This window comes from Sminthopsis crassicaudata, chromosome 4, assembly GCF_048593235.1.
Source record: "Sminthopsis crassicaudata isolate SCR6 chromosome 4, ASM4859323v1, whole genome shotgun sequence".
Taxonomy (NCBI): domain Eukaryota; kingdom Metazoa; phylum Chordata; class Mammalia; order Dasyuromorphia; family Dasyuridae; genus Sminthopsis; species Sminthopsis crassicaudata.
The window spans coordinates 102172179-102186498 of record NC_133620.1 but is presented as its reverse complement, the minus strand read 5'-3'; the positions used below and the strand labels follow the sequence as shown (position 1 = coordinate 102186498).

The window sequence follows — 14320 nt, the reverse complement described above, 5'->3', positions numbered from 1 at the left end:
GAAAGATTTTAACAAAGATCTCTAACAAAGAGATCATAAACTCTGGTTTATGTCTGTTAAATCACCATCATCATCATTTTTCCAGCCTAGCTTTGAATCAGGGAAGAGACCCTCCCCCCCCCCCCGAAAACCCAGCTCCCAAGTTCTATCAGCCAGTCTGATCCTCCCTCAAAACTCACTGAAGTGACCCATTTGCCCTGAAAACGGAGAGGGGCAGTAACCCAAAGTTAGTATGCAAACTTCCTGCATCCCATGGTAAAGAACTCCGAGGGTCTCTAATTCACCTCCATCTTTCCAGTCTGGGCAATTCAATGGGTTCAGAGCTGGATGGACTGACTTAGGGGTGTGAGCCTGCAGTGCAATATTAAAGGAGACTGTGTGGGATAGGGGAAAGCCAGGAATTCGAACCCTGCCTTCTAGTCCCTGATCAGTTATTAACTAGATATGTGATTTTGGTCAAGTCATTTAAAGCTCCTAGGCCTTGGTTTTCTTCTCTGAGAAATGAGGTTAGACTCATGTAGCTGGAGTCAGTGGGAACCAGCCAGAGCTCACTATTACATTTTCCGAGTGAGCATTCACACCTTAGAAAATGGCAAATTCTGTAATGGTTTTGTTGATTCTCTGAAAATGATGGAGAAAATGTTAATAATGTGCTGTCCCTGCCCACCCCCACCTCCCTGTTGTTAAACATTTTCCAACACAAGCCAGCTCTCAATGATCTCTTTTAAAAAGCTTTTTCAAACCTGACTTGCTTTGACCAGCAGGTGGAGCCACAGGCCAGATTTCCCCAGACAGGGAATTTGCTATCAAGACAGAAAGTGGGAACCCATTCAGCACCCCCTGGCTTCTCCCACAGGGAAAAATGCAGGCCGGAAGTGGGACCTTTCCCAGGCCGCTCTGCCCCTCCTCACCCTCTGTGAAGGGACTCACTAGGGATGCTCGGCGGGACATTCTGCTGAGGGGCTTGGGCAGCTCCGGGCTCTCCAGCTGAAGCTTCTGCAAGAACTCTGGGGGCAGGCGGATGTCCATAGGCAGTGAGAGCCGTTTGCTGACATCCTGGATGGGATAAAAGTCTTGGTGAAAGTCACAGAACTGGGGTGCCCGAAGGCTGCAGCCCCAGGTCCCGCCCTCCAGCATCCTTAGAGGCTCGGGTCAGGGGACTCAAACATCCTGGGAGCCTAGCTCCAGCCCTGCCTCTGAAAGGTGATGCGCTGTGTGACCCTGGGCAAAGAACTTCACCCATCTGAGCCTGTCTATTCCTATAAAATGAAGGTGTAGTCAAAAGTAGTTCAAGGCTCGTCTCTGACAAATTGGCTGGATGACTTGGTAAGTCTAGGCAAGCCATAATTTCTCTGCGTCTGCGGTAAATCTCCAGAGCTATAAGGTAAAGGAGTTGCTCATGTGTATCAGCAGAGAGTATTTCCTCTTCTGGAATTCTTTACATCAGCAGGCTGAAAATGGACAAAAAAATGGGGATAGTTGTACTTACATTATTTATTTCATAAAGATGTGAAACTCAAATGGAAAATTTGTGTGAACCTTAAAATATAATCAATGATTATGGTTTGTAAATACATACAGATAAAAACATAATCTTGTAACTCTGAAGAAATGATTTCACTTTTGGCAGCCTCAGTTTCCTCATCTGTAAAATGGGGTTAATAACAAAGCACCCATCTCCCAGGTTGGTAGTGAGGCTCAAAAAGGTATCCTGCCAAATTTAAAATGTCCAATGAATGCTAGTGATGAGGGTTTCCACACACATGTTCTGTGATCCTGTTGAGCTCAGAGCCTACCTTGCATGTAAGCAGGGAGTCCGTCTCTTACCTCCATGGAGAAACGGCGCTGGTTATGCTTCCGGTAGCGTACACCTGGGGAGGATTGCTGGTGGTTGTCCCCAACTTCCTCTGCCGGGGAGATGGCACTAGGCTCTGGCTGAAAGTCTCCTCCCACCAGGGGGCCAAGTTGCAGGTGCCCTTGGGCTAGGTCTAAGGGGGAAAAGGAGCAGGAGCTCTACCTGGGAAGGTGAGTTTGCCCCAGGCCTCCTCCTCCTCCCTCCTGGAGCAGCTGTCCACCTTTCCCAAGTGCAGGATGGGAGAAGTTCAAGACCGGAGGTGACATGAAGAAGTCAGGATTGAAATAACAGGGGCTTACTAGAGAGGTATCAGGATAACAGGTTCAATAAAGGGTTCGAATGCTGTCTCAGAGACTTACTAATTAAGCCTTTCTGTGCCTCAGTTTCCTCATCTGTAAAGTGAGAAGGCTGGACTTTTACTGTCCCTTCTAGCTCTAAAGCTCTGAGCCACACCCCCTCGCCACACCTACAGACGGGATACTGTGGAGGAATGATGCTCAGAACCAAAACCGAGGATTACTGAACCCCAGTGCCCTCACCTTCATTTCTCCGGCTGTTAAGTTGATTGAACTGCTCAGTAAATTCAGCCAGAGACTCCTCAATGGTCTCTGTTCGGGGCACAGAGAGAGAGAAGCGACGCTTGAAATTCTTCATCTTGTTCATGGTCAACTGGGGCCCCTGTCAGCTGGATCCTGTGTGGGCACAGAGAGACACTTTGAGCCAGGTGGGTCAGACCTCCCCCGTCCCCACTCTTCTGCCCTTTCTGTACATTTCCACAAGAGAACTGCAATCTGCCCCCTCGGCTCTTGAAAGCTCCCTCCTGCACACATCCAGGGCAAAGAACACAGGACCTGGAGTCCTCTGCAACTGCACAACAGGAAAATCTGAGTTCAAATCCTACTTACTGGAACCACGTGGCCCACAAAGCTGCTTCAGAGGCTATATATACAGATATACAAAGTATGTGTATGATATTTGAATATGTATATGTACATATACATACTATACAAATACTTAGAGTGACTATGGGGCAAACCCTAGAACACCTCAGAATCTCTCTGTCTTTACCTTTCAAATGGAGCTAATAACAGCATCTACTTTGGAGTTGTTATAAGGATAAAATGAGATAATGTGTGCCAAGTTTTTTGCCAAATATATGTGTATATATACACAGACACATATATGCATAAGCCTATATATGGACTATATAAATATATACACAGAGCTATGCATTTATACATAGTATGACAATATACATATACACACAGTACATATCTGTGTGCATATTACTTTGTTGTTCAGTTGTATTTGACTCTTCATGATCCCATTTGGGCTTTCCTTGGCAGAGATAGTTTGTGATTTCCCTCTCCAGCTCATTTTACAGATGAGGAAACTGAGGCAAACTAGGTGAAATAACTTATAGCTAGTATTTAAAGCCTAATTTGAACTCAGTTCTTTCTCTTTAGGCCTGGCACTCTATTTACTGAGCTATATAATTACCTTGATACTTAGATACATAAACACAAATCTGTGTGTACATGTGCATAAATATATATATGGGTGTCTATGAACACATACACATGTGTATATGTGCATGCATATTGTATATATGTATATACACATACTTATATTGTATAAAAATACACACACACACACATTTGTTGTTTGGTGCAGACCCCTGGGATTTCTTTCAATTCAGATCACAGCTTCTCTGTGGTTACAGTGTGGAGCGGCTTTGAGCACAGAAAGGTCACCTTACCTCTTGCTAGTCACAAAGCATAGACAAAGCTTGAACGTGGATGTGGCTAAGACTAACCCCTATGATCATTACACAGTCAAATTCATTGTCCAGAAAAGCTCCACAGTGTTGCAGAATAGACTTCAAATGTAACTGAAAAATGTTCAACAAAATAAATAAAATACCACATAAATACTGTTAATTTGTAATTTTCTAAGTCAACATGTGGCCTACAGGGATGTTTTCATTTGGCACTGATGTTACTGGTTATCTCCTATGACAGCTGTTATTATTGTTATTATTAGTCTAAATAAAGGGCATTTGTTTCTTTGCTCATGACCTCTGTGTGTAAATGCTCTCTTCCCCATCAGACTCGTAGCTCCCTGAAGATCCAGACTGCATCTCTGCTTGCCCTGAATTCTGTAATGTCTTCCCTAGCATAAAGGGTAGGGCTCTCTATATCCAATGCACGATGCAGACAGATCTTCTGATTTGTCTTAACTGATGCAATATTGTTTCTCTCACAACACTGAGGGAGAGCAGAAGCAGAGAGATGGATGGAATGGGAGAATGTGGACCAGAAGGGGGTTGATTCTCCCCTTCTGTGATAGTTATAGATCCAAGAGTAGTGAAAATAAATGTTCAGGGAGAAAAAGGGTTCAAGAAAAATAAAGAGCCCAGAGAAGGTGGCGTGGGAAGAAAGGAGAAAAACAAAAACTAACAGGTGTCATTCTTAGATGAAGGCTTCAGAGTTGAATTAGGAAATCTCTGTTCTCTCAGCTCAGGAGAACCAACCCAGCGATACTGTCAGCTAGCTGTGTGACCTTGGACAAATCATTCTGTCTCGCCTTATTCCCTTGTCTCTAAAATGAGCTTGAAGGGGCAGCTAGGTGGCGCAGTGGATAGAGCACCAGCCCTGAATTCAGGAGGACCCGAGTTCAAATCTTCTTTCAGACACTTAACACTTCCTAGCTGTGTGACCCTGGGCAAGTCACTTAACCCCAGCCTCAGGAAAAATAAAATAAAATAAAATGAGCTCAAATAAGACAATCTCTAAAGTCTCTTCCAGATCTTAGAAATCTTTATAGAAGGAAGTTCAGGCAAGCTCCTGTGGACACTGCCCTAACCCCTTGGAGACACTGCCTGCTGTCCCTGTCTAAGGTTCTTTCTTCTTTGATTCCCTTCCTCCCTTCTCCCCTCCTTTCCCCACCATTCTCACTACTGTCTCCACCTCAAACTGTTTCCTTCTCCCTTCTAGCCCTGGAAAACTGCCCTGTAGTCTGCTTATGACCCTGACTCAGATAGTCTTTGACCTCTCCAGAGCCCTCCCCTAAACTGAGATGGGTTCCTAAGGGGAGACACTCCACCTCACATCCCCTCTGGGCTTTTTACTTATACAGCAGTCAGAGCCAATTCCAGACTGGATATTTTCATCCCTACCGCTGGCCGTGGTATTGTTGCCATGGCAACCAGGCCCCTCCTGGATCCTCTTGGCTTAAGGGATTATGGGTCAGTACCATGTTTGTTTTGCTCAATGATCACACTCCTCTGTCCTCAGCCAACCTAGGGAGGTTCCACTCTCCTGGCCCACAGGAGCTGTTCCCTGCCAATTGCTGGGAAAAGACCTCAAACTCATCCAGGAGGGATGAAGTCCTACCAGAAAGGATGAAGGAACCTTCATCTTCATCTTTCTCTAACTTACAAGGATCCCCTAATGGGAAGCAATCACTTGACATCATCCTCTGAACTTTGTACTATATGCAAGGGAGAACAGCTGAGTGGTGCAGTGGATAGAACACAAAGCCTGGAGGCACAAAAACTCATCTCCCTGAGTTCAAATGTGGCTATGTGACTTTCACTTAATCCTGTCTGCCTCAGTTTCCTCATCTGTAAAATGAACAAGAGAAAAAAGTGACAAATCACTCTAGCATCTTCCCCTCCCCAAAAAAAAACCCCAAGTGGGGTCACAGAGTCAGACCCAATTGAAAATGATTAAATACTACAATATGCAAGGGAGGAAGACTCACTTTTGTTTGGGAACTTCAAGAACAAACACTTAAGAGATCCTCAAAGGCTGGGGAGAGAAAAGTGAGAAGGGGCTCATGGGCTCTCTCAGATGGTTATTGTTAGATTAAGTCAATCAGGACCTGAAGGGACCTTAAGAAATCCTCTAAATAAAATTTCCTCCTTTTACTAAAAGGGTAATTTTCAGAGCCAGAGGAGGATTGATTTGGCAGGGCATGCAAATGGCAGAACCCGGACCTCAAATCTGATATTATTTTCATTGTTCCTCTGTCTTGGTGCTTGAAAAACCCAAAGTGACCCTCAGAGGGTAATCCTTTGCTACTATAGAGGATACTGCAAATATGATGTCAGAGGTTCTAAAACAGCTCCCAAAGAGAAGCTCTCAGGTCATTATGAACAATGACTCCCTAAAGGGAACGTTTGATTCCTAGAAGGGAACAACATTCCTTTAAATTACAGAAATCTAGACATGAATGGAAGCACTCTATAATCTAGCTCCAATTTACTTTCCTAACCTTATTTTATATGTTCCTTTTTTCATGAATTTTATTTCAAGCATTTTTCTGTTTCAAACTGGCCTATTATTGTTCTACATATAACATTTCATTTCCATCTCCAAAGGACCAGGGGTACTGCCATTACTGAAATTCAGCCTGTCTTCATCTCTGCTATACAGACTCCCTAAATGCCTTCCAAGCAGGTCTCAAAGGGCCCCTCCTGCACAAAATCTTTCCTGACATCCCCTTTCTTACCCCATCCCGCACTCAGGAGTACCCAGTCATTGATGTAGTCTCCCTCTATTACTTGGCACAAGGGCAGCAAGGTGGCATAGGGCATAGGGCATCCTGGAATCAGGAGAATCTGAGTTTGTATCAATCTTCATATCAAGCTTCAGCCACTTGTGTGATTCTGAACAAATCACTTAACCCAAGTGCTTTTTAAGAAATTACTTTGGATATTGTGTACTTTATATTTACATCTCTGTGCAGCATTCCCCCAAGTAGGCTGCCAGCTCCCTGACATGAGGGAATATTTCATTTTTGCTTTTGTATCCACTATATCTAGCACAGTTTCTAGGGCATAATAAGCATTTAATAAATATTGGTTAAATTGAACTGACTTTCGGGGATGGGTTGGAGCCAGCTCATAGTGGCTTCCAAGAACTGATTGTTAAATTTTAGGTGTGGGCATTAACAACTCAGAAACTGGCAAACATTACAAATCCCAGCTTGATTTATTCTTTTGTTTATGAAGACAAAACATAAAAGTGTGGAACATGGGATTTGGATTTGTTGGGGGGTTTTTGGATAGCCAGCAGTAAAAACTTTACAAACATATCTCTATCTTACTGTGGTTCTCATGTTAAAAAAAATTCATCTTATTACTTTTATTACTTTATAATCATTTCACGGAGTAAAAGGAAAACATGATACTAATTGATAGGAGCAGGTATGCTCTAAGTTACAAACATCATATACATTTCAAAGATTAGGCCTTTGAGGGTGTAAAGAGCTAATGATTGGGAGATTGGGGAGAAGAAATTGGCTGAGACTTACTGTGAGTGGATGAGAAAAGCACAGCAGAGTTCCTTTCTGATCCACTTAAGAAGGCTTATAAAAGATCCTAACTACCTTTTAAAGGCATTTTCCTCTTCTCCGCACAACCAAATCATTTTGGTAACTGCTGGCCCAGTTAACTACACATATGTGTGGTCAAAACGTAAGTCACAATTTTTAAAAGACCACAGTCTTTTTTAATGGTAAATTAGTAATAGTAAAAATAGTGAAAAAATAGTAAATTAGAGGGGTGTTAGGAAAGTGAGGGAGCCACTGAGGATGGAGCTAGGGATGTTTGTATTATAGAAGAGATGACTGCCAGAACAGGGATGATAACAGCCTTCTAACATGTACAGGACTGTGGGTAGCAAAGAAAATCAGTGTATTTCTTTGTTTCCCACCTCCAGAGGGCAGAGGCAGAACCAATGTGTGGAAGTGCCAGGCAGACAGATTTGGCTCAAGACCAGGGAGTTATTTAATGATCAGAACTATGCAATGACAAAATGAGTTCCCTGAGAACCGAAGTATTCAAGCAGATCCTAAATAACAATGGACATTTCTATAGAGAGCTTTAAACTTTGCAAAGCACTTACCATCCATTATCTCATTAGTGACTGACCACCTGACAGAGATGCTTTCGAGGTCATTTCTGTATTTGGCAAGAAGTTGGTCTAAATGGTTTCCTAGAGCTCTTTCAACACTGAGACTTTCTGCCTTGACAGCTCTTTCCTGCCAAGGGATTCCTGTCTCATCATTTCAATGGGTCCTAAAATCCTACTTCCTAGAATGTCAGAGCTGGAAAGAACTTTAAAAATTGCTTAGTCCAATTCTCTTCTGTCAGGGGAAAAAAAACTGAGTTCAGGAAGTCTCACACAACATTAAACAGAAAGGACAAGAAAACTCAAATATAGCATAATTATAATGACCAAGCCTGACTCCAGAGAAGAGTTAGAAAAAAAGTTACCTTACTCCCTTTCTTGCAGAGACACAGAAGGGCTTATGGGTAATGAATACTGCATATCCTATCAGATCTGTTCAACTGTTGATTAGTTTTGCTGAAGTGCTTTAACTTCTCTCTTATTTTTTTTTAATTTAAAAAGGGATGACTTGATTGGGGGAGTGAGGTGAAGTGAGGAAAAGATACTTGGAAATGGATATAATGTAAAAAACAAAAGATATCAATAAAAAGCAGATTAAAAAATCATAAAATGCTAAAATTGTAAGTGACACTATGGGTCCAAAGTCCCATGCAAGGCAGTAATCTCTTCCCTAGAATCTGTGACAGGCTTTGCTTGAGAAAGTCTACCTTATCTTTAACTGTCCATCAGACTGGAAGGGAGGTATATGAAAAGCATTCACTCTTAATATCAATAATGCTTTTGTTATCCCGTCTGTGTATTTCATCTGTTAGACTATAAATTCTCATCTGCGTTCTGAATTCTAATCTAAATTGTTTTAGACTAGAAGTTTCTAAAAAGCAGTTTTTTCAGACTATTTCTATACAGTGCCCAGAATAGTTTCATTTATCAAAAAAAAAAAAATTTTTTTGTGGATGCAGAAATTTTTCCACCCAATTGGAATAGCCTTGGATCACTAAACTGCTGAAGAACCAAGTCTATTATAATTGGTCATCACACAAACTTGTTGTTGCTATGTACAATGAAAACTTTTAAAAAATTGATAACGAACATCAAGGGTAAATGACCATGAGATGACAAGATGACTGTGGATAAATGGAGTGATATATCTCCAATTTCTATCCATGTACACACATAACTCCTCCCACCATGTTGAGATAGCCTAGGTCCAGATGGCAAAATATCCATTATCCAGATGGTAAAACTAAAGGTCAGAAAAGATATGGGAAATAGTTCAGGTATAATTGGTATAGGGGTAGGGCTACAGGTATCCCCCAAGTACCAGAGAATCTTATTTTTTTCCTACTAGTAAACTCTTAGGACTTGGCTTTGGAGTGTCTCCCACTGGTTTCTTATTGTGAATACCTCTCCAGCAGTCCTGGATCCCTCACCATCCAGCTGGGCTCTCAAGAGAGGAAAATGCATGTTGTTGTTTTTTCCCCCAGCTCCAAAGCTTTCAGACTGATGAGTCATCCTCAGGTTCCCTCCCCCAATCATCCCTAGGCCTCTGGCTCCCTAGAACACCCCTTCCCTACAGCTAGACAATAGAAAGAATGCCTTATGTACGCATGATGGGAAGGGCAGAGTCTTCACTCAGGCCAGTGAGGGCCTGACCGAGTGCAGGACCTAGCTGTCCTGAGTCACAAATCAGATGTATTAGAATGAAGGGGGGAGATGTTGGGGAGATGTTTTTTTAAGAGACCACCAGAAGTGGGGGAAGCCCAAGGGAGACAAGAGGAAAAGGAAGAGTCCTCAAGTAGAAATGGGAAATATCTTTGCCCTAGAACAATAGGATAATAATAACTCACTTCTGTCTCATGCTATAAGGTTATAAAGCATTTTCCTTATGACAGTCTTGTGAGGTGGGTAATCAATCCATCCATCAAGCAAGCATTAAATAAACACTTTAGTGCTGAGGTTACTGAAGGTAAAATCTAAAAAGTCCCAGCCCCAGGGAGTTCATGTTCTAGTAAAGAAAACAATATGTACATTAAAGAGTCTATACAAAACATAAGAAAGGTGTTTCCATTGGCATAAGTAATTCTCAAGCCAGGAAATTCTTTCATCTGTATTAGACTATAAATTCCAATCTGCATCTTGTATTTTAATTTAAATTGTTTTAGATTAGAAGTTTCTAGAGGGCAAAAGCTATGCCTGAAGCATTTCTATACAGGACCCAGAATAGAGGTTTTTTTTTTTTTTTGTTTTTTTTTTTAAAGGTCTTTCTGATTTCAAAGCCAGCTCTGGCCTTGCCATGCTGACTCTGTACACAAAATAAATATGAGGCAACTGGGGAAGAAGGTACTAGCAATTGGGGAATCAGGAAAGTCTTACTTAGCTGACTTTCTTTTCTTTTTTTCATTTCTTTTTGAAGGCAATCGGGATTAAGTGACTTGCCCAGGTTCACACAGTTAATAAGTATCTGAGGCTACATTTGAACTCAGGTCCTTCTAACTCCAGGGTCAGGACTCTATCCTCATTTAGTTAAATCTTGAGGGGGAAAAAGCATTCTAAGAGTCAGAAGTTGAGGAGAGAGTGCATTTAAGAAGTGGAAGGTCGACTCATATTGGCAAATACGTGGGGATGGGAGAGGATATCTGTGAGAAATGTGAGAAAGTCAGTTTGACTGAACTGTGGAGTATTTGAAGAAAAATATATATAATAAGGTTGGGGAGGTAGGTTGGAGCCAGATTATGAAAGACTTTAAATGCCTAATAAAAGAAATAGCATGAATATTTTTATCCTTCTTTTACAGGAAAAACTGAGAAAGAGAACTTTTAAGGTTAAATAAACCTGCACATCTATGGCCAAATCCAAGTGTCTCCTGACTCCAACTGGAAATGCTCTTCCCTCTATCCTGTAACTCTCTCTCCTGATAGTATCATCCTAATAGTTTAATGATCTCTCTAATCATTATTACCTCCTTGTCTTACAGGGAAATAAAGGAAGAGAGGAGTAATTCAACTTGGGGTAGCTCTTCTCTAAATATAACTGGGGTCATGGCTTAGTTTGGGGGTCAACTCAGAAGCTCTAGACCTAGTGTAAACTCCATCTTTGCCCCCCCAAGGAGTGGCCGACCATTCCACTCTCTGAAATAGGACATCTCCATAAAGCCATCCTATAACCAAGGATTTATGGGGTGACAAGTTCAGTTTGTGGCTCAAGAATCCACCAGTAGCCACCATAAATCTTTCCCCAGTTTTTTCCCATTGTGGGAAGTAGGGAATTGGTTTAAGGCTTTCTGGGAAGGAAGCAGTCAATCCCCTAAAACAAAAGGGAACATGCTACAGCTACTCTTTTCAGGGTACCACACTAAACTCATGGGTAAAGGATTTCAGTCTTGGATTCAGAAGACTTAAGAGCAGAGGAGGGAAGGATTTTCTCCTCTGATGATGTCTATTCTTTCGGGAGTTTTAGCGGTAGAGAGATGTAAGTTTGAACAAACAAATCATTTGGCTGGTGAGAAGTGGAAGATAAAGAAATTAAGAATCGGCTATTCTCTGGGTTCTTTACCTTTTTTGTAACATGAACTTCTCTGGCAATCTGGTAAAATCTACAGACCCCTTCTCAGAAAGTTCATAATTGGAGGAAATGCTAAATTTAAGTCACAGATTGGGAAAAAATAAAGATACAATTTCTCCCCATTCAAGTTCACAGACTTTTCAAAATTTATTCACAACTCTTTGGAGGATCCATAGTCTTCAGGTTAAGAACTCCTATTCTAGGAATGCCCTTCAATTAGGGAATGGCTGAACAAGCTGTGGTATATGATTATAATGGGATTTTATTGTGCTAAGAGAAATAAGAAGAGGAATGATTTCAGAAAAATCTGGAAAGACTTACATGAACTGATACAAAGTGAGTAAAACCAGGAGAACATTGTACACAGTAACAGAAACATTGTACACAGTAACAGTAACATTGTACAATAAAATGAATGACAGCTCTTCTCAATAATCCAATGATCCAAGACAATCTCAAAGGATTCAGTTTAGAGTTTTGTTGTTTTTTCTGAGGCAATTAGGGTTAATGACTTGCTTAGGAAGTGTTTAAAGTCTGAAGTCACATTTGAACTCAGGTCCTCATAACTTCAGGGCTGATGCTCTATCCACTACACCAACTAGCTGCCCCTCAAAGGACTCAGGATAAAAAATGCTATCCAAAGAATTGATGTCTTCTGAATACAGACCAAAGCAAACTTCCTTCCTCCTTCCTTTCTGAATTTTATTTGAACAACACAACTAATATGGAAATGTTTTTCTGGCTGCACATGTATTTTTTAAGTAGATAGAGCACCAGCCCTGAAGTCAGAAGAACCTGAGTTCAAATCTGCTCTCAGACAATTAATGCTTCCTAATTGTGTGATCCTGGGCAAGTCACTTAACCCCAAATATCTCAGGGGAAAAAATAGAACCCCTGTTCTACAGTTGGGAAGAAGAGGATAGGAATTAGATCTGTAGCAGGAAAAATGATGAAAAGACACATGGGGAACAGGCAACTGGCAAAGAGATGACCACAACTAGAGAGTGGACGCCTTCTTTCTGCTAGGGACAATCAGGGTATTGAATCCAGCATAGTCCCTGGTATGACTGGTCAGCCTAAGTAGTGAATGAATTATTGTTCCTCAGGTTGAAACACAAGCTGCCTTCTGTCAAGTTTTCCTGGGGAGAATCAGCTCCCTGAATTTGTGGGGTGAGGGGAGGAGAGTCAGGAAAAGAGCCCTGTCACCTTGGTGCCGTCGTCTTCTCCTCAGCCCTAAGCTGAGGACAGAAGGTCTCAGTATGACCCGGTTTATAGCTGGACCAGGGCAGGGTGGAGTGGTACAGAGTGGCCTTTGTCCCTGGAGCTGAGGAGCCAGCCGGAGCTGTCACTGACTGATTGGTGCCAGGGTAAGGAGGGAGATGCTAGTGTTGGGGGTGGGAGTTAGTTTGTCTGGGTTTGTTAAGGAGTTAAAGGGGCTGTCAAACTGTCTGGGGTTTGTTGGGGTGACCATAGTTAGGGGTAAAGGAAGGGACACAGAATAAAGGTACCTAATTTGTCAAGGAAATCTCAGGTTTGATGCCCATCAGACTGGAGAGGGCTAAGAGTGTCCCTGCTTTGGGTCATGGGACCCTTCTTAAGGAACCATCTTCCTCCCCCTATCCAGGTCATTTTGAGAAGTTTCAGCTCTACTCTCCCAATCTACTTCCTTCTGAGCTGACAACAGTCTACCCATGTACTTCCTGCTGGGACAAGGGTGGAGGAGGAGGCGGCTATGTGGCATGGGCAGGGGAGGGAGGAGCTTGAGGGAGAAGGCCTGGAAGCAAGCCAAGCATTCATGTATTCACAAAAACCTAGATGTGGTTCACTCACTCTTGTTTTCCTTTTAGTTTGAAAAAGAGTAGGATCGTAATGTGTTGATAGCAAGAAGAGATTATAAAAATCGAGTCCAATATCCCTATTTTACAGATGAAGAAATTAAGACTCACAACGGGAGAATAATTTGCCTAAGTTTACATAGTGAGCTAATGGCAGACCCAGTTGTCCACACCATCATATTGTTCTCCTCCCCAAAAATTTAAAGGCTATTTTTCCCTGCCAACCCCTTTGCCATCAGTGGCATCTATTCTGACCCCAGTCTGACCTGAATCTTGATTCCTTGCCAAGCAATAAAAGTACCCCAAGAAAAGAATTCCAGGAAGAGTTCCTGGTTACAGGCCCTTCTTCCTACCCTATGCAGCCCTGAATGCCAGATCTATTTTCCTGGTTTTTTCCAACCAAAGGCAGGCTCAGCCAAGTTGGCAAGGATTTGCTTCCCTGGCACCCGAGATCTTCAGATGAAAGATGTAGGTGGAGGGAGGGAAATACAGAGCATGGTCAGCCATGGGGTGAAGAACTGAAAAATAGAAAAGACAAAGGGGATGAAGGGAAGAAGAAGGCAAGAGAAGCAGTGACTGCTACCCTTTTACTCTCCTGATGGTGAACTAACAATTCACAGCATCAGATAGAGCTGGGCCCAGGAATGACACTCTTTATTCCCCCTCCCCCTAGTCCTCCTCCCCATCATGGAATGTTGGTTTAGAAGGAACCATGGCGCCCAGATGGTCACTAAGTAGAGTGTCTGTCAGAGAAGGGAAGTTATTAACCGAAGGTCATGAAGTAATTGAATGACAAAGCCTGGAATAGTCCCTAAGTCTCATGACTCCCAAACCAGGAGGAATCTTTTCATTATATCACATTGCTTGAGAATTCAGAAGGTCATGAGTCAGTTCGGCAGAAACCCTTTTCCCCAGCCCCAGCAGGCCAGAACAAGCCAAGCCTGGTTCCCTTGCCTTTCCTCCACCCTGTTCTCCACCCCTCCCTCTACCCCCAAAAGTAAAGTATGCCCCACCCCCACTCAAGACCACAAAGATGAACTCAATGGTTTGGGGACTGCCTTGGGGACTAGAGGGCTGAGAGAGCCACAAAGAGATTGCCCAGGCAGCTCTGGCAGAGACTGGCACTGAGATTACTACCCTAAAATCAGGAA

General features: G+C 42.5%; 1 protein-coding gene across 3 annotated transcripts in view; it reads right to left on the bottom strand.

The window, feature by feature from the left end:
- CDK18 (cyclin dependent kinase 18) overlaps positions 1–14320 on the bottom strand; it is a 52245-nt gene that overhangs the window by 19816 nt on the left and 18109 nt on the right. For all 3 annotated transcript variants that reach the window (XR_012489074.1, XM_074308957.1, XM_074308958.1), the window contains exons 2-4: positions 2395–2547; positions 1828–1988; positions 931–1056 (exon numbers count right to left, since the gene is read on the bottom strand). Coding sequence is in view for 2 of the 3 variants with exons in the window: in XM_074308957.1 (XP_074165058.1) it covers positions 931–1056; positions 1828–1988; positions 2395–2518 (411 nt within the window). In the remaining variant the exon portion in view is untranslated. The remainder of the gene's footprint in view (positions 1–930; positions 1057–1827; positions 1989–2394; positions 2548–14320) is intronic.